The sequence below is a fragment of the Aythya fuligula genome, chromosome 10 (genome assembly GCF_009819795.1).
Source record: "Aythya fuligula isolate bAytFul2 chromosome 10, bAytFul2.pri, whole genome shotgun sequence".
Classification (NCBI taxonomy): domain Eukaryota; kingdom Metazoa; phylum Chordata; class Aves; order Anseriformes; family Anatidae; genus Aythya; species Aythya fuligula.
This window is the reverse complement of record NC_045568.1, coordinates 3955669-3974827: the sequence shown is the minus strand read 5'-3', so window position 1 is coordinate 3974827 and position 19159 is coordinate 3955669. Positions and strand designations below refer to the sequence as shown.

The following is a 19159-nucleotide window of genomic DNA, read 5'->3' as shown; positions in this document are numbered from 1 at the left end:
CAATTTTCCTTTTGAGTGGGACTGTTTTCTCTCTCAGGCATCAAATCCCTCATTCATGCTCTGCACATTCGTTAGAAGCCCAAGTACAACTGGCCCAGTGTAGTCAGGGCAATGCCCTGCTGTTTGGTGCGGTGGCACCAAGGGTGGGTAGGAATACTTTTACCAGGGCGGCTTGCACACAGAGGGAAAAAACAAGCTCACTGTAACCCTAAATAAGATGTGCCTAAGCTGACTGAAATCTCCAGCAGGGGCTGCATGGGTTTCACAGTTCCCTAGAAATGGGAGGAGGCAGATAGGGAGAAAGACTGGTATAGCCTCATACTTGGTAGATATAGACATGAGCCAGAACGGTTAGTGACAGCCTCCTAGAATGCAGGGAGAGGCTCAGGATTCCTGAAAGATAACAGAAAAGCAAATTAAGGTGGTAGAGATCTTTTTCCACAAAGGAAATATTTTCTTTATGCTCTCAGATTCATTGATGCAATGAAGCTTGCAATGAAGATACGCTGTGTTAGAACAACCAGCAACTGAAACTGAAAATACTCGCAGCACTTTAACAACCAACTTTATTTTGCATTATGCTAGCTGAGAGCCAGCGAGCTGCTCTATAAATAAGCCTTACTGTAAGCTATGAAGCTAATGTTCAACCTGCGTACTCTGACCAGCAGTAAGTTCACTGATAACAGAGAGATGTGGCTGTTTATAGGTGAGCACAATCTGCACATTAAGCTTTAGAAAAACAGCCACACCCAAATAGTACGAGGAACCTTTGAAGCTCGGTCTTGTGGGGGACGCTTGCTTTTATAGCCTGAGCTGTACGTTGGACTTTTCTCAGAAATTTCCGGCAGTACTAAGGTCAGGATCAATATCTATGCTGCAACAACTGTTTCTCTGTATTTAAGCATGAATTTGGTTCATTTTAGGCTTTCCCTCTATTTCTGGTTCCAAAACTAGATCATAAATAAAATTTCTTATTTTAACTGAATCCTCTCTCAGGGATTATTTCCAGTTTCTGCCGTATTGACTCGCTCTCTGCTGGGAACTAAGTGGCTTTTCAGCTTTATTTCAGCATCCTGATGATAAAAGCTCTCCACAGCATCATTCTGGTTGTAATGAACGTTCATGTAGGAATCCAGGCTCTCTAACCTCTTTCCTCAGCACAGAATAATTATGCAGTGTGAAATGCAGTAATTATTTAGATTACGTGATTTCTCAAGGGAAGCTTGCATGACAGAATGCACCATTCAGATCATATAGCCCCGAAACACGAAGAAACTATACCATGAGAATGGCTAGCTATTTTTAAATACATAAAATTGCTGTGAGAACACACAATCACCAAGTGTCTCACTTAATAGCTCCATTCCTGGAATAAACTCTACTGGAATCTCCAGCAGTGTGCTTGGCAGGGAGCACGCAGCTTGTCAAACGCGAACCACTCCAAGAACGCGACCGGCGATGCACGGCAGCCACAGCCTGTCATCTCCCTGCAGTCGGCTGCGTTTTCACACACCGCACACAGGTAAGATACGAGCGCTACACTCACTTAGAGACGTTTGAAACTTAAAGTTGTATCCTGCCATAAAAGCCTCCGCCTTCTTTTCTCCCCCTTCTCCTCTGTCTGAAGCAAATGATGCTTGCAGCATGCTAAACACATGCTTAATCTCCGGATTTGGGAGATACAATGAATAAAAGATGACGATAGGCAAATACTCATGAAAGTCAGGTTTCTTTCATATTCCAAATTCCGCCTGCTTGCAAATGAGGCAGAGGTATTTCCAAGACCAAAATCATGAAAACTCCTCTTTCCTTGAAGATTGTTTTCAGTAACCCTGTATTTTTCCTTTCATAGCTTTAGTATAAGGACAAGAAAGAAGCTACCCAAACAAGCGTCTCAGACTACTTAGAGTTAACTATGCAGGGCAAAAGAATACAAGCAGGGGAAGAGACAACGCATGCAGCTTTCAGACACTTACCACAGAGTAAAGTTTTAAATACTCTTACTGTACCTGATCGTCCTGACAGAAATGCAGTATTTCCACATCAGATTCCACATTGCACTGCCATCTCCCTTCATGACCTCCTCTGAAGTGTTTGCAAAGTTAGAACGATTCCAAGTAACTCAAGGAACAAGAAAGTTTAGCAGCATACAAAAAAGTTAGTCCAAGGTTCATGCAGCCGCCAAGCACTGATTCACGATTTCCAAGTGATTCCTCCGACCTCCACTCAAATGAACTCAGAGAGAAGCCAGCTTTCTCATCTGAAGTCTCGGGTTACTTCTTTCTTCGTGATTTACAAGACTTGTTGTTTACATTATTTGCAAGCCAGAGAAGATTATTAGAGGCTGTTCAGAAAGCCACATATAATATTGCTCCAAGTTGTCAAGAAAGACAAACCTACCTATGCAGCACCTACAGAAATTGGTTTCATTTATTCCACTTGAAAAAACAACAACAACAACAAACCCAGCCCAGTAAGAGGGCCTTAGCAAATCACTTACTGGATCTGTGAGGGCTTACCAAACTCGCTAAATGATATGGCTGAGGCTGAACAAACTCCCAGCTGTTTGCAAAATTTCTCGTGTACTGTAATAAACTTCGTAGTGCTAAAAGAAGTAATGAGTCATTTTCTAAGGCTGTGTTTGAACACAAAGCTGTGGCTTTCAATAGTGAATGTCAGCTATGACACTTAGCTTATAAAGTACATCAAAAATAAAACAGTAAAATCTGACTAAAAAACACCACAAAACTTACTTTGCTCACAGAATTCCCTTATTGTCCTGAAACCTCACAGATAGCTAAGTGATAGTTGGATTTTGTCTTCATGACAATATTTACCCCTCAAAAAGAACCCCAACCCCATGCATGACATAACACACAATTTCTCAATGATGATGGGGATTTATGAAGAATATTAAATATTTACACTGCTGCTTTTTATACTACGCTGGAGAATTTAGCCCTTAATTTTTCAAGGATTTAGTTTAAGTGCACTACATTTATCACCAAAACTTTGAATAGGATTTAAGCCTCAACAAACACGCAGAATCACCCTATATAGAGAAGTTTTATTATTTTTGTTGTTGTTATTATTTTTAACTGAAACACAAGTCCTTGAAATCCTACCCTGGTTTCTCCGAGACCACCCAGAATGTCAGTGTTGTTGCTATGACATTAAAACTTCGCGAGCCTTTAAAGCTCAGCCCACTAGACCACACTCTCTTCTCTGCAAAGAGGTCAATGGCACAGTTATCAGGGGTTCTTCTGGATCAAAGACATTAAATGAATGTTTATATTATAAAACTTAATTAAGCAAGAAACTAAGTTCATGCTACTTCTTGGGAGAACAGAATGCTTTTATGATTAAATGTCTGTTTTCTGTTGCACAACTCCATTTTGTACAAGACCATTTTATCTAGGATCTCATGACTGGTACTACTAGTCTGAAATAGATTCTGTTTCAGTGATTTTCTGACAACGATTCCAGGAATAAGCGACTGACAGCTCATAAAAAAAGTTAGAACAAGTTCCACAGCACATTATACATTTTAAATCAGTAGACATAATGGAGAAAAATTGCATTAGAAAACTTACAGACCTGTTCTTAACATAACCATTGGAATCCGTTTAAATGATGGAAAAAGCTATGAAAGTTCAGGCAGATCAGCTGAATGCTCCTGATCACCTTAACATGCGAATTTGAGAGATGGGGCACCCATGATACCGTATTTCTTACTTGTGTATGGCGTACACTTGGAATACTTGATTTAGCATAAATAAGTCCATTATATATGAAGTATTAAACAAACAGTAGTTTATTTTTGGTGTAGTATAAAGCTAGCAAACAGCATGCTTATTGATGTCACCTACCTCTACTTGAGTATGTATTTGAGGCATCAGTGTAATTGGTGTACTTATATTATGCATTCCTTGATTCACATTCAAGTGCAATATTTAGACATTATCAGCATCTGCAGCAACACTATTTTATGTCTCTAAAGATAGATTAAGGTGGATGTCATACTGAGATCTACAAGAGACTTTAAATACAAGAGTATTAATCACTTGCTTCATCCATGTTTCTAGCATTTATGCGTATCCAGTGATCAAATGGATTAAAATAACATGTGATATCATCATAGGACAAAACTGAGGTGCTGCCTTTTCTTATTTTTCCTTTTCTTTGCCTTTTTTTTTTTTTTCCCCTTTTTCTCTTAAGTCATTGCGGCAGCATTTACCATGGGAGGAAGACTACAGTTTTATGAAAGAGTAAATGGAGCGTTTCAGTTCCTCTCCTGATGAGCTGAGTTTGTTCGCTAATTCCCAACGCGACCAAGGCAAATCGAGTTAGCTCTCCACAAAGCAAGCATTCGTTCTGCAGGGAACAGCAGGCCCAAATTTGGAATAATTTAGAGCTGATAGGCAGCCTGCAAATACAAAATAATACACATACAGAAAATGTTGAATACTGTGCAAACTGTGCTATGAGTTGATGTACATCAGTATTTTGGGTCTATGATCAGATCTCAGATGTACATAAATTCTATTTATTCTGATTTTGGATATGAAGAAAAAAAAGACTGAAATTCTCACTGAAATGATATTTGAGGTATGCCTAAGCCTAACAGCATCCTGTAAAGCTTCGTGTGGGCTTGATTTGACCATCTGCAGGTGCTGGTGTTCTCAGCTGTAGCTGATGATTTCCGTACACACATGGATGAGGCAAACTGGTAATTAATCAAAGCCCATGGCTAATTCTGTCTCAAGATACGCTGCCTTTTCAAAAGACATCTCCCTCACAGTGTGATTGCTAAGGAGGTAACGAGATATTGAAGACAAAATTGTCCCATCAGCTATTTCTTACTATTAAGAAAAATCCTGTTTGGGAATAGAAATTTCCAGCAGCAGGAAGACAATGTCCCCTTTGTCTTAGCTGTTTACCTTCTTTTCCTTTGTTCGCAGTGACATTACTATGCCTGAAACAAGACACAGATTAGCATATCAAATGATTTCACTTTTTTGAAGCCTTGTTTGCTTTCACTGTATAACAAGTCAAGATGAGCCCCAGCACCGCAGGGGCCTTTTGGCATCACATCTGCCTTTGACACGGATTTTCCATTTTGTACATCAATCATAATCTATCGTAATGACTCCAGTGACAGTCTTCTCCCACACTCACATGCTTGGCCAAATAATCCCAGCCAACACAGAGACTATGGGGTGGTAACAAGGGATGTTTGGAGACGGTTGCTGCCTGGCTGGTTTATTATTCCTCTTTGGGTGTGGCAATAAAAACTTTGGTTATCTCTTCCCCTTGAAATGAAACAACAGATTCCATTCAGAGGACATCACTGCATCCACCCAGTCGTGCTGTGCATGGGACCAGGCCCTGTATGAAGCGGAGCTCCCCAAACAGATGTACTTGGATTCTTTTTCTTCCATTATACTCCTTGGAAACCTTTACTAAATTTTCCTCGCTTGTAAGTCATCTACAGCACAATGCTCATTTTCAGCAGCCACGTCAGCACCACTGGGGCCGGACCCACAGTGGTGCCCTGCTAATGGTGCATGCACTGTAAGCTGCCAAGCTGCAATGGGGAGCTGTAAGGAGCTCTGCCTCCTTCCAACATTTCTTCCCACTTCAGTACATCGGCGTTTCCAAACCCACTCATCATTATGTTTTATTTTCAATGGAGGTAGTAGTAGGTGTATTAATGAAGTGCTGTCCCCTGCATCAGAATGTCATGTTTGCCGAGGCTTCGCCCCAGGTTTGTGTCCCCATTTCTGCACTGAGTGGACACGCCAGCTGTCCCAGAGTTGCATTACACTGTGTATATAACAGGCAAACCAATCAACTTTGTAAAAAATATTGTGTCTTTTCAGGAAGAAATCTTTAATTCAGACACAACTGCCAACTCAGAGAAAGGTGATGTCGTGCTACCAGCATTCCCTTATGAGAGCTGAGCAAATGGTTGAGGCAACTGAAAATGCACCTGCTCGGGGCTCTCCCTGCCTCACCGCCAGGCTGAGGCTGTCTGCTGCAGTCAGCACGAAGACCGCCTGTTCCTCCACTGCTCCCACCTGCTGGCTGTAGCTCTGGCTGCGACTGCTGCTGCAGGTGAGTTTGCACCAAGACAACCTGGGACAGCTGAGACAGGCATTTTTTGGCTTTCTGAGTGGGCACAGAAGTGCTGGGCTGGAGCGGGGGGGGGAGTCAAAACAATTGGAAGAAACAGTACCAAAAAACAAAATAAATACTGGAAATGAATTCAACAGAAGTTGTTTGTCAGAGCCCTCAACTTGGGCACTTCCAAGCACACAGCACATGGTTTAGTATCAGAAATACGGTTTGTTCAGTGTTTTTGATTGCTAAGAAGAACCCAGAGCCACCATCAGTCCCCTATATGGTGAAGCAGAGCACTTAAATTCCTTAAAAGAAAATAATAAATATATATATATATATATATTATGGGGGGTTGAGTAGGGTGGGAAACGACAGAAATGAAGGAGAACTGGAGGATTTCAATATTTTTTTTTAAACACTGGAAAAAAAAAAAAGCTTCTCCAGGCAAAGATATTACCAGGTACATAAATCACATCAAGTATTAAAAAATGCTAGAGCTAAGGTTCCTGTAGAAGCTGTAGGTGGTACGTTACTTTCAAATGATGTTAATAGCCAGGATGCTGAATTTGGAGGCTCCCATTCTATTGCTCTTCTGCCTCCCGAGATTCATTCACATTCTGCACTGAGGCCTGAACAACAGGCAGTGCTCAGGGGGAGCTGAGCACGCCGAGACCCTGGCACAGAAGTTGCTGTGAAGGGGCTCAGAAGAACGGAGCACCCAGGACACCTTATCTGGTCTGCTCTCTGACACAGCCGCGCACTCCGGATGTGCATCACTTTCCGCATGACCTGTCTGCAGCCAAGATAACCTTACTACTTCAGCTGTGCACAGGCTCACCCTAAATTCGGTTAGTGTAACATTCCCATGAAGAGGGAAACAGGCATACTGCAGGCTTCACGAGTGAAGGTGGCAATTCACTTATTTTCCTCAAGTTTCTACCAGGACAAATGATCAGGAAACAGAATTTAACAGTGTTCCTACCAGTAAGTAGATTATATTTATAGGGCATTTAACAAAAGAAGCTGTGAGCGCTGGGGCTAGCAACCATCACACATGTTTTTGGTTGTCAGGAGAGTTCCAGACCTATTTTTAACTTAGGTAACATTGCCTTTAGACAGCAGCTATTACCAATTAAGGATTGAAAGAAGCCTTGCAAATAGACAGTTTTAACTTTTTAAAATGAAAAGCAGTCTGGCTTTTAAGGCAATTTAGGGCATCTTTAAACCCTTAGCTTGTAACAGGTCAACATGTTCATTAAATTGGGGAAGAGGTTTAAATAAATTATGTTCACTACATTTTTTTCCTCAGCCTCCACCATGTTTTCTTTCCTTCCCTTTTTAACTTCCTATTCTGATTTTTCAGACATTCCTAAGAGCATGCAAAACGACGTTTTCTGGGAGCTCACAGCAATGACATCCACATACCGGTCCTTCTGCAGAATAAAGCCAGCGTGATTTTGGCATTTTGATAAAGGGCATCCCCTCTCATCCCCACAAGCTGGCAGGTTTATGGTGCTTCTAAGAGGCCCCTGCAGCATCCTTCCAGCTGCAGTCACCGACAGGCTCCTCGTGTGTCTCCAGCCACCACCGTGCTCCCAGACGCCCTTTTCTGTGACTTAATCTTGGACGACTATCAAAGGAAACTCAGAAAGCTTCCAATCCATGTAGGCTCATAGCCAAATGCACCATTTAAATGTGACTGCCCTAGGGCCTGCCCATCAGTTGCATCTAAATACGGTAGAGACCAGACACTGACAGAAAAGCCTGGCACACAACGTGCTCTCTGGGGGTACAGCTAAAGGGCAGGCAGCACCACCTACACATCTGCGAGGGCCCCAGCACAGATACTGAAGTTCTTCAAAACCTGGTATGTGTCTTTGAAGCTGTGCTTGTGGAAGGCTGAAAGCTGCACAAGTGTGAACAGTGGAGAACCTGAATACTCGGAGATGATTCCTGGGTGCAAGACATTTCAGAAAGGCTTGACATGCGGCTTACTGATGACCGCAAAGAGAGAAAAAGAGAGGCACGTATACAGAGAACTGCCTCCAGCCTGAAACCCAGATCATCAGTTACAGCAGCGGTCTGAGGAGACACCACACAGTCCTCTATAATAGCACAGGATTTTTGCTCAGCAATAGCAAAGTCCCACAGCAAGCCTCGGTGAAATCGGGGCATGGCAAATGAAGGGATCCCAAAAGATCCACCAGGTAGGAAGGAAGAGCAACCCAGAAAGTTAAGAAAAACTAGGAGTATGAACTGAAGGCATAAAAACAGAGCATTTCAACACTTTTATGAACACTCAGATACACAGTAGCGTGAATTACATTACAATGAAGGCTTTAATCAGACTAACAGCTATTTTGGGTGTTTTCAGTTATCAAATTGAAATCACTAGTTCCCTGAGTGCAGACAAATCCTCTGATTGCTTTTAAGGCATTTTCTTACCTTATATATTTAGTTGAGGTTTTCCTCAATCACTTTTATACTGAATATGGGAATATTGCAGTCTGCACTGTTTGCTGGCTGTACTTTAAGAGGATGGTGGATCTGGGGGGGAGGGGAGGGAAGGAGAACAAGAGAATTTTATGCTCTCAGCTGCTCTGCAATTGCATAAACTTTGCCAGCGTGAACCTCCTGGGAGAGCTGTACTATAGGCATTATGACTCAGCCCTGCTCTGGATGAAGTCACTGTCAAGTGGAAGCAAACTATTTGTTTCTAACAACATATATGGTGAAGTCCAAATGCAAGTTCAAGACAAAGCTGTCGTTATTTCTCCCACCCACTTTGCTATTGTTTTGTTCAGTTCAGATCGCAAAGGAGCTCACAATTTAAGTGAGCGCCAGAAGGAGAGCAAACCAGCTGACATCACCATGTGAGCAAAAGAAGTTCCCTGCTCTCATGGACCAGAACCCAAAGATTTTTTTTTCCCCTGACTCACTGTTACTGAGATTTGTAACTATCACACAGCTACTGCTTCCAGGGCTGGAGGATTACAATATGCTATATAATGACCTCTTCTCTCTTTATTAATCCATTTTTAAATAATGGATTTAAAAATAGACACCCCTTTAACTATGTAGTAATGTGACAACTGAGACCTTTGCATCTCTTATTGAGGCTGCATTTTGCTTAAAGGAAGCAGTGCTGCTCCTTGCCTGTTAGCAAGCACCTTGTCTGGCACATCCGCAGCCACCCCACGTAATCACAGAAGCAGAGTCCACACTGTCAACACCAGAGACGAGGCACAAAGACTATCAAAGCACTCTTTTTTTAAACAAAGAGTTAACCTTGAAGACAATCTTGACATAGATCCTTTAAAGCACATGTGCCATCTTTGAAACTGCATCTAAATTAGGACTGGCAATTCATGTAATGTTTTCAAATGCTACAAATTTGTCTTGGATAACAGAGTGGGAAAGAGGACGAGCAGAGAGCTGCCGGTGCCCCGCAGAGTGCAATTTAGAGGGGCTTTAAGTAGCCTCTGTGAGTCAGGGACTTGGTGACGTTCTAGCACAGCAGTAATAGGCTGCTCCTATCAAGGAGATTTATGAAAGCATTTTCATTTATAATCACCACTGAAACATCCTAGCAAGACTGAATCATATACCAAAATATAGACCTGCTCTTGCTTGGAGATAGGCTTAAGCACATGATTCAATCCATCCTTAATCACAATGCTGGAATTGCCAGTCCCAACTGGAGGCTGGCAGAAACAATGTCAGTTAATCCCCGCCTCAGAAAACCTGTCATCGCTCACTTATCTTGTTCCGTTGGGGTGGCTGGAATAAGAGGCCTGCTAGAAATGCCTGACTATTCTCTAAGGAACTCATGCCTCTTTTGGAGAGAGCAAAATTATAAAAGCAAAATGAAAAATGAGAAGTAGAAAATTGAAAAGTTCTCATTTAAAAACTGCTGTTTGTCAAGCAACCAGTTTCCAGTAAAGTAACCTTTACAAATTTAGCACTTTTTCTTTTTAAACACTCTTGTCTTAGCAAAAAGAAAAAATTCCAGGAGGAAGAATCCCCCTCCCAAAGTACAGATTATAATCTTCTTCACCACCAGGAACAAATTTTCTCACTTTATGCTTTATTTTTAATGCAATGCTAATGGTAACAATTTCTCGCTTGGGCTATTACACACCAGCTGGCAGAAGCACAGCACGATGCACCCACTGGCTAAAGAAAATCTTCACTTTCGCATGTTAAACCTGAAGTCACATGGTCTTATAATAATCCACTGAGCAAGCATGAGACATTCATCCTCAAAATCCCACAGAAACCCTACAGTGATTCGCTCATCTTACACTTTAATCTATTATAGAAATTCATCTCTACACTTTCAGTATTTGTATTCAAAGGGCACTGAACACCAGCAATTAACCAAGGGGTTATGGCACAGACCAAAACACTCCCAGTGCTAAAGGCAACAAGGAGCTGAAATTGGATTTCCACAGATGAATGATCAAACACTTTTTGAACCAGGTTTCTACCCCAACACCCACAGTTTTCTCCATATAATCTGCCCCAATTTAGATAAAAGCAGACTGTTAGTTTATGTATGTTACTGGAGGCATCATTACCTGGCAGTAACTTTGTTTTGTGAACGTGCACGTGACAGGCAAAGGCCTGGCCACTGGAGTTGCAGCCGAACTTATGAAATAGACTAAAAGCACAGTTGGTTTATTTTGTCCTATTTCTCCCCTTCCCTTTCTGTGCTGAGAAAATATACATCACTGAATCAGTTCTCACAAAGGACTGAAAACTGTACAGTAGCTCCAGGCTGGGTGTAAGCCCTTAGCCGAGTTTCTCTTTGGGACTGTCACACGCACAGCTTGGTAGAGAGTTCTGGAACTGAACTTTCGCTTCATAAACTTATGTTCAAAAACTGGCATCTCAGAAGGCAAAAATTGTCCTGTTTTCACTCCTTCCCATCATCCAGAACCACTGTTTTCTTGTGATACCCTGCCCAGCACTACAATACAGGCAGGGAGGGCGACTTGCCCCATGCCCCTCTCCTGTTCCCAGCCCCACAGCTCGGGGCAGTAGGGATGGAGCTCCACCACTGCCAGCCTCAGCCTCTCAGCAGTCCCGTTCCCAAGGGTTTGAGGAAGAAACAAGTGCCAGACAGCAGCATGAGGAGCCAGCCCCATCCTGCCACACCTCTCAGCACAATGCAGGACCAAACAGGCCCTGCATGGACCTCCCTTCGACTCCATGAATATCAACAGAGATGCAAAGGTCTGTGCAAGCAGCTCCCAGCACAAGACAAAAATTATAACTTAAAACCACAAAAATTATAGCATAAATGACAGTTGTCCAGGTCAGGCCACAGACATGACCCCATAAGACTTCCCTGAGTACCAATGTCTGAAAAACACAACTTGAGTTCTGAATACAGCAGCAAGCCATGGAACTTCTGAGCTGACCAGAAACATTTACTGTAGTTTTCATCACCAACTCCAGCTGAAACCAAAAGTCACACCAGGCTCAGGCAGCCCACAACTGGAAATAGAAAGCAGTCACATTTCTTGTAACGTACGGCTCGCTCAGGGTGAGTGTGTGAGGGCACTGGGCTGAGCAGGCCCGAGCTACCCCACAGCATCAGGATCACACAGCCCCGACAGCAGCTCCTCTGCAGCCTCCCGGGCCTACCCCAAGAGGTCCCGCGCTGTCACAGTGCCACGTGCACAGGGGGTTGGCACTATTTCCTCACGACCTGCAGCTGCACCTCTTCACCCAGGGCCACAGCTGGCTGCCAGCAACAGCAGCACAAGGGAGCGGTGTACCAGGACATCGCAACTATGCTCCTGCCTCCATTTGCTGGCATGAACAGGGTATAACAGAGGGCAGACAATAGCCCTACTGCAAATACTAAGATTTCATAATGACTCGTATGATAGAAACGTTACTCAAGTCCAGTTTTGGTTACCTTATTTCATACATAAAATTAAAAACATATAGAGACACACACAACATTTCTCCCCACAGCACCTTGGCTCTTTTCCAAGAGCATTTTAAACAACCTGCAAATACTAATAAAAAGTAACTAAAAGTAAGTGTCAAGAAAGATACTTTTTCTTTTATGTATTACCTTCCTTGCATTTAGTTTTGTTATTCATTCTGAACCATTTGCTTTTCATGTTCATTTGCCACTCTGCTCCAATCAAGAAATTATTTTGCTTATAATATGACAAAACTGCAACTTCCCTTCAATTCTCCTTTTCTCAGAATGCTGAGAGTGAAGTACTTCCACCTGATATTTAAGTGCTTAACCTCCTTTTACTTCTGTTCATACAAATACTCCAGGAGGAGGGCTCAAACACATCTAGGTTTCAATGACAAACAAATTAACTGTCTGGAAGGAAGTAAATGGAAAGTCCTTATGTATTGCCGAGGTTTCCATTAGGAGATGCAGAACAACTCCAGGGTAATTCATTGGCAACAAAGCTGGGAGGCTGCCAGGAATCCAGGACATAAACCTTTAGTCCAGTTGTATTTGCTTGCATCAAAACAGTCTGGCTGTATTTCTGTTATTTTATATGGATTCTCAGCAAGGAAGGTACTGCGAGGGGCTAGGAATAGGTTGGAAGTTTTCTGACTTCGAAAGGAAACCTGTGAAAAACTGCAAGGGAATAAAGCTATCTTTTGAAACTTCACTAGCCAACAGTCACAGATGAGGGTCCTGTATTACTCAATGCCAGAAAGTGGGGGGCACCCCTTAAACCTTGAAAAAGATTGGAACAGTTCCTTTGCCAGCCTTCAGTCACTGCATGAAAAATTCAACTGCAATTAGCATTTAGTACAAAGCACTTTCTGTAGGCTGACAATAGACAGTCAGACCAGAAAGTGTACATAACAAGAACAGAATCCTGTTTTAAATTGCATGGTTTTTGTTAACAATGAAATGATCTCCACTTTTCCCCAGAAAATTCAAATACACATAAGTCCCATTGGTTGCTAGCGTAAATTAAGAGCAAGAAAACAGAAGTTTGGATTAAAAAGCATTAGGGTAAGTTCAGGGACATGTTAAATGGAATTGCTTATTTTGCTGTTCCATTAAATAGGCAAGCTCAATGCATCTGACACCCTGTCCTATTCTTTATGATCACTATTCACCATCAATCATTTAAGCCGTATGTCAGACCTGCCTAAGTGAAGTGCCCACTGCTCTGAATGACTGCGATGCACGCTGTGCGCCACGAGGGAAACCAAAGATAAACTATTATACTACTAAATACCTCCGTGAAAAAAAAAATAAAATAAATTATCTATGCATTACATAAATTTCCATGACATTTCAATTAATCTCTTAGTACTATTTACAGTCTGTAAACTACACAGCACAGGCGTCTGTGCCTAAGGATAAAATACCAGAGAATAAAGTATTAATTGAGTCTTAGCTGGGATGATTTGACTTAAAGCAAACGTTAAAACCAAACAGCATCACCACCTTTCACATCTGCACGCAGAGACAAAAGTGGCTGATAATTGATGCAATAAAAAAGCAGCTTTACAATCTTTGTCACAAGTTCTCATTAATTCTCTACCACTCCCTTTTCCCGTGCATATTTGCCTTTCAGTAGAGTAGAACAGCAAGTAAAAGCACTGGTGGCATCATGTGCAGCCACCCAGTTCCGAAAAGAATTTCAGAGTTAATGTTCTCTTACCTTTTATAGAAACCATGAAGAGGCTGGAGACACAAAAACTGCCAGTAATCCAAGCAGAAGGCCTTTAGCTTCAGCATTTTCATATACTTGTACTGCAGCAACTGTAGTCTGCAGCTAGATTTTAACAACACAAGACTTCTTTTTGTTATGATTTGAATGACTCAAATCCAATCCAACACTCCTCTCCTTATTGCTGCAGCATAAGTGTTCCTAATTGCTACCAATGCATGCAGCTAGTCGTGCACATGGCACGGCACCTGCACAGTTGCAGTATCCTACTTTAATACAAAGAGGCAGTCGCACAAAGGCTACAAATTCACACAGGCTTTTGATCCTGATGGCAGTTTGTCTTTCCCAAAGTCTCCAATGCTACTGGGATAGCTGTTATTACACAGAAATCCCACTTCTCCTTTTGGCTATTTTAGGCCATTCTAATAGCCCTCTGGGCAAACAACGTGTGTATATTCCAGTTAAGGTTTCTGAAGGACCTTTGGAAAGCATCCTGAGAGCTTGCAGAACTTGGGAAAACACAAGCAATTATCTCAATCAGATCTAGCAACAACTGCCTATAACCCCAGCAGTGCTATGATCCCATCACACAGGAACGGCAGTCCTTCCCCGCACCCCCCTCCTCCTTTTTTTTTTTTTTTTTTTTTTTTTTTGTTGTTGTTAAATAAAGCAGCACACAACTCTGTTAATCAGCTCCTCCCGTGCAAATCACACCAGCTCCATTGTCTGCCAGCACCTATGGAAACCGTGGGCTCCTTATGACAGGGGAAAAAAAAAAAAAAAAAAAAAAAGAAGAGAAATCCCAACCACCCAACCGCCGGAGCAGCAGCAGCGCAGACCCTCCCCGCTCGCCAACCAAATTACGCTCATCTCATCTCATCTCATCTCATTTCATCTCATCTCCTTCCCGACACGCTCCGCCAGCGGGGGCCGGGCGCCGCCAGCTCTGCGCGGGGGGGCGGCGGGGCCGTGGGTGCAGGGGGTGCCCACAGCCCGTGGGGCCCTGGCACCCCGCAGCGATGCAGAAGGGCAGCTTGGGGGGCCCGGCTGCAGGGCGAGCCCAAAGCCCCCTGCACCCCGCCAGGAACCCCGAGCCCTCAGCGGCTCCGAGGGACGCGGCAAGATGAGCAGCATCTTCTGGGGGAAGCCTGGGCTCGGCATGCGGAAAGCAGGCCACCTTTACTCAGGAAAATCAGGGGTCTAAATTTAGTTTCTATCTTTCATAAAAGACAGTGATCCAACTCACCCACTTTTTTTTTTTTTTTTTTTTTTTTTTCCCTTCTTTCTCCTCTTACACCGAAGCGCAATTTACTTTTCAGGAGTTCCCCCGGTCTCCCAGGATACTCGAAGCAAGAGTTAACCCGAGGTGGTGCTGCAGAACTGCCCTTTAGCAGGAAACGTTACTGGCACTGGAGAAAACATTTTGGTTGTTTTTAAAAACAAAACAAACCACAAGTGCCCTACTGGAGACTGGCTGGTTCTTACGTCCACTTTGCTGACCAATTTACTTTTCCAGAAATTACAGTTTGGGTATTTCTCATTCTGGTGAGTTTTTGAAAATCACCAATAGGAAATATTCAGGATATAGCTTGCAAAAGTACCAGAAGAATACAGGAGATTAAGAAATCCACAGAAATAACAAAAGCAAGGGCAGAATCCAAAGACATATTTAAAAGCAAAGATTCTAGCATTCGAACCAGTTTCTTGTTTTAACATTTTAACACTGCTTAAAAATACAAAGCAAGCCAAACTCCTAGTCCTTAACTTGAGACCGTGCTCAGCATAGGCATATCTAACTCCCCAAGTGCCTGGATAATAAGCTATATTTAGGGATCCTTTAAGGTTTCTGGTTTTACTCATTGTCACTATTCAGTTACAGAAATGCCTCGCAGCATTTTAGAAAACAGATTTGAGCAAGTTTACTTTAAATGAAGTTATGAATATATTCAAGTAAGAATTGGCAGTTTCTTTAGAGGAGTCAAGCAATAGGTGTATTATGGCTGGACAACAACATTCAAAAATGTTCACGTTGCACTGCCTAGCATTTCCCTCAGAACATATTGTACAGTACAGGATGGGAGGTGGAAAGGAACAGATCATGAACAAAACAGTTTGTATGAAAAAGCAAAAACATGATGTGCAGTTGATTTGGGCCTTTTTTAAGAAAGAAAAAATCTTTTAAAGATTCCGTTCAAAATAATCAATCGCCTCTGCCTGGTGCCTGCAATTACTCCTTGGGACTTCTTTCAGACCAGTAACAGCACCAGTACTCATGAAGCGATTCCCAAGAAAACACAGTTGCTTACTTTTCAGAGGTAACAATATGAGACAGTATGAAATTTCAAGTCTATTTTTCTTCCTGATCTCACACTCTCTGGGGCTTCATCAACTTGGCAGTTCTCCGGGAAGTGATAACCATTATGTCAAATGTTACATTTTCCTATCAAAATCTTCCGTCCCTGCTTTTGATCCCTAATAACTATCCCTCTAAAACAGGGGCTGATTTTATCTACAGAGGAACTGAATGAAGCCCTTTGGGATTCAGTGCCTGTTGCTGAGTCTCAGCCTCCCCTACGTCTCCCTGGTGCTGTCCCCTGACTTTGGTGAGATGGCAATGCACTGTATGCACCCTTTGGAGCAGACCAAGAGGATAACAGGAAAACCTTTTTCCCTTTATTTCCAAGAATAAAGGGATGGCCAGAGAAGTTTACCCTTGAGTTTTCCTTACTGGAGCATTCTTCTGCCTGAATTTCTTGGAATTCCTTCAAAACAAAAACAAAACAAGAAAGCCAGCCAAAAGCATCAAGGAGGGACTTGCTCTGTAACCAAGAACAGCTATTCTCAGGATCAAGAAAGAAGAGGAAAACCATACAGAGACAATTAAGCTCCTGAGACACCATCCAAAGATTTGGCCCTAAAATGAGACTTTTCTGACAACTTACACTTTGACTATTCACATTGCAAAGCAATTTCTTTCCATCATACTCTTTGTAGAAAAAAAATTGCTGTTTGTCACCTTAATTGCTTGCTTCTACCTACTGGACTAGTGAGTAAAAGCTATACACTCATGAATTTTCTGACAGCAACCAGTGCTGATTATACTGCACCGCATGCAGGCAAAATGCTAATTAGGACTTTTGCAAATGAAAAGCACCATGTTTTCAACATGTTCTTCATTTTTACTTGTCTTCCATAGGAAAACAACAAAGAAAATTAAGCTTCATCTCACGCTCACACTGGTATAAAACTAGCTCTTTCAGAAAGGCATTTACTGCTACCCTTGAGTTTGAATTCCCAGGCCTAATAGGGCAGTGATTTCTGGACGTGCTGCAGCTTCAGCACTGGTACCAGAAGCGAGTGGCTCACTGAAAACATCATCATTTGGAGTTTTGCTAAGGAGAGGCAGCTCTGGCATCAACTTTCCAAAGGCTCTGACAACTCTTTCAAAACCAGACATTAAAAAAACAAACAAACAGAGGCAAGATGAAAAAATACAGGTGCAACTCCCCTTTGTAGGGATGGCTGCCACGACAAGCCACAAGGCTGAAATAAAGCTTTGTCACTTGTGACAAAGAGTATTACATAAAATAAACTTAGCATAAAGTCAGTGCCTGCTACAGTTACTTGTATACGAATTACATCTCTCAGAAAAACAAACACAAACAAACAGGAAAATGAACTTGTCTAGCTATATAACCTTTAACTCTTCATTAAATTCATAAATTCAGCTGCTCCGAGTCTTTGCTTAATTACATACACCCTTTACCGTGACATGACAAGAAAATTCCGAGAATATTTAACTTGCTCAGAAGAATATTGTTTGTCTGCTTACACAAAGCACAGAACTGCAGTAAGAGGACTGCTTTCCATGAGCCCTTCATGAAGTCAGGCTGAAGTACTTCGGTGGCCATGCACAAGAACTTCCCGCTAATGATTCATAAGTTGCAGAGCTCGAGTGTGTCACGAGATGATGATCCTGGAGCTCCCCTACCAATTCCATGATGCGCACCGTGCACACCCCACTGAAAAATGAGACTTGTACTATGTACGCAAACCACAAGAATCTGTGCAACTGAACAGGTCCTAAATAGCTCCTGATATGCTTAAAGGCCTTACAGCTCACCGTATAGCTCCTGTACGCTACGTCCCCGTTTTGACACTGGAAATGCAAAAGCTTCCACGTGCAACTTTGTTGGGAAACTTCCTAGGTTGCTACAACAAAAATATGGAAGGTTTTAATGTTAAAGGCTTTGGCAAACCAGATCTCTCTTTCCGGCCCTTTTATGCGTTTCTGGGTACCGCATCAGCAAGCATCCCTTCCTGACTGGGGAAAACAGAAGGTGGAACATGAATAGAGCTCTTGGGCTCTGCTGCACCACTGAGACACCTAGACATGATGGTGAAGTGCTTTGTAGAGGTGTGGAGAGAATCAGGGAAATTAACTCCCCTGCCTTTTACTCAGAAAGAGACTCCTCTGCCTGGAGATGCTCTGATATAGTTACTTTGCTTTGAACAGCTCTCAGGTTTATTCAACTACCCCACTTGATATTATCCTTCATTCTTTGTTATTAAGCCTTAAGGAATTGCCAAAATTTCATGAAATTGGGTAATAAGTTATTTGCTGTTCTCTTAAGACTGAATATCTATTTCTGAATGTCTGTTCTGTAAACAGATCACCCACTAGCTGATGAATTTGTTACAAATGACATATAGGGCACAAATATCTGAGAAGCTTAAATATTTAAATGCCTGGAACATCTGAAGCAGGTCTGGTAATACAGCTTTCCAGGAGACTCGCACTGATTCAGAAAACAAAATCTTCTCAGCTACCAGGTGAAAACTGATAGAGGCCAACACAAAATATCCACAAAAAAATACCATTCACAGTATGAAAAGGGACCGTGCAAAGCATAACATACGTACACATATATATAGCATGTCAGCTTGTACAGATTTTTCTCTTCCTAACAGACATAAGCACATTTTTCACATTAGCCTTTATTCTTTATGGCACTGACTCCTAATCTCACAACTGCGTAACTTTCAAATTGACCTACAGAATGCAAGTACAATCTAAACAAATCCAGGGGAAACAAATGATCTGTCTGGTGGGGAATCTGTGCACAACTGAAATTTAACAAAATGAGAGGTCTGGATTACAATGCTCCAGAGAAGCTGAGAACTAGAAGAGTGGTTATTATAGGGTAAACTTAACTGACTGATGGGGACAGGAAGTTGGTGAGCACAACGCAAGAAAAGCAGCCTGCCTAGAAAACACTAACTGCTTGATAGGACACTGGATGGATGCATGTTAATCATTTCCATTTTATGGGTCACTCAAATCTGTTCAACAGTGTTAT

General features: G+C 42.3%; 1 protein-coding gene across 8 annotated transcripts in view; it reads right to left on the bottom strand.

Annotated features, from left to right (window-relative positions):
- The window catches only part of IQSEC1 (IQ motif and Sec7 domain ArfGEF 1), a 345052-nt gene that overhangs the window by 137526 nt on the left and 188367 nt on the right, over positions 1-19159 (bottom strand). Inside the window, exon 1 of one of the 8 annotated variants that reach the window (XM_032194053.1) lies at positions 13791-14377. The exons of the other annotated variants lie outside the window; for them this stretch is intronic. Within the exon in view, the coding sequence (XP_032049944.1) occupies positions 13791-13873 (83 nt within the window). The 5' untranslated portion in view covers positions 13874-14377. Of the gene's footprint in view, positions 1-13790; positions 14378-19159 lie in introns of those variants that run through there. 8 annotated transcript variants of the gene reach the window in all.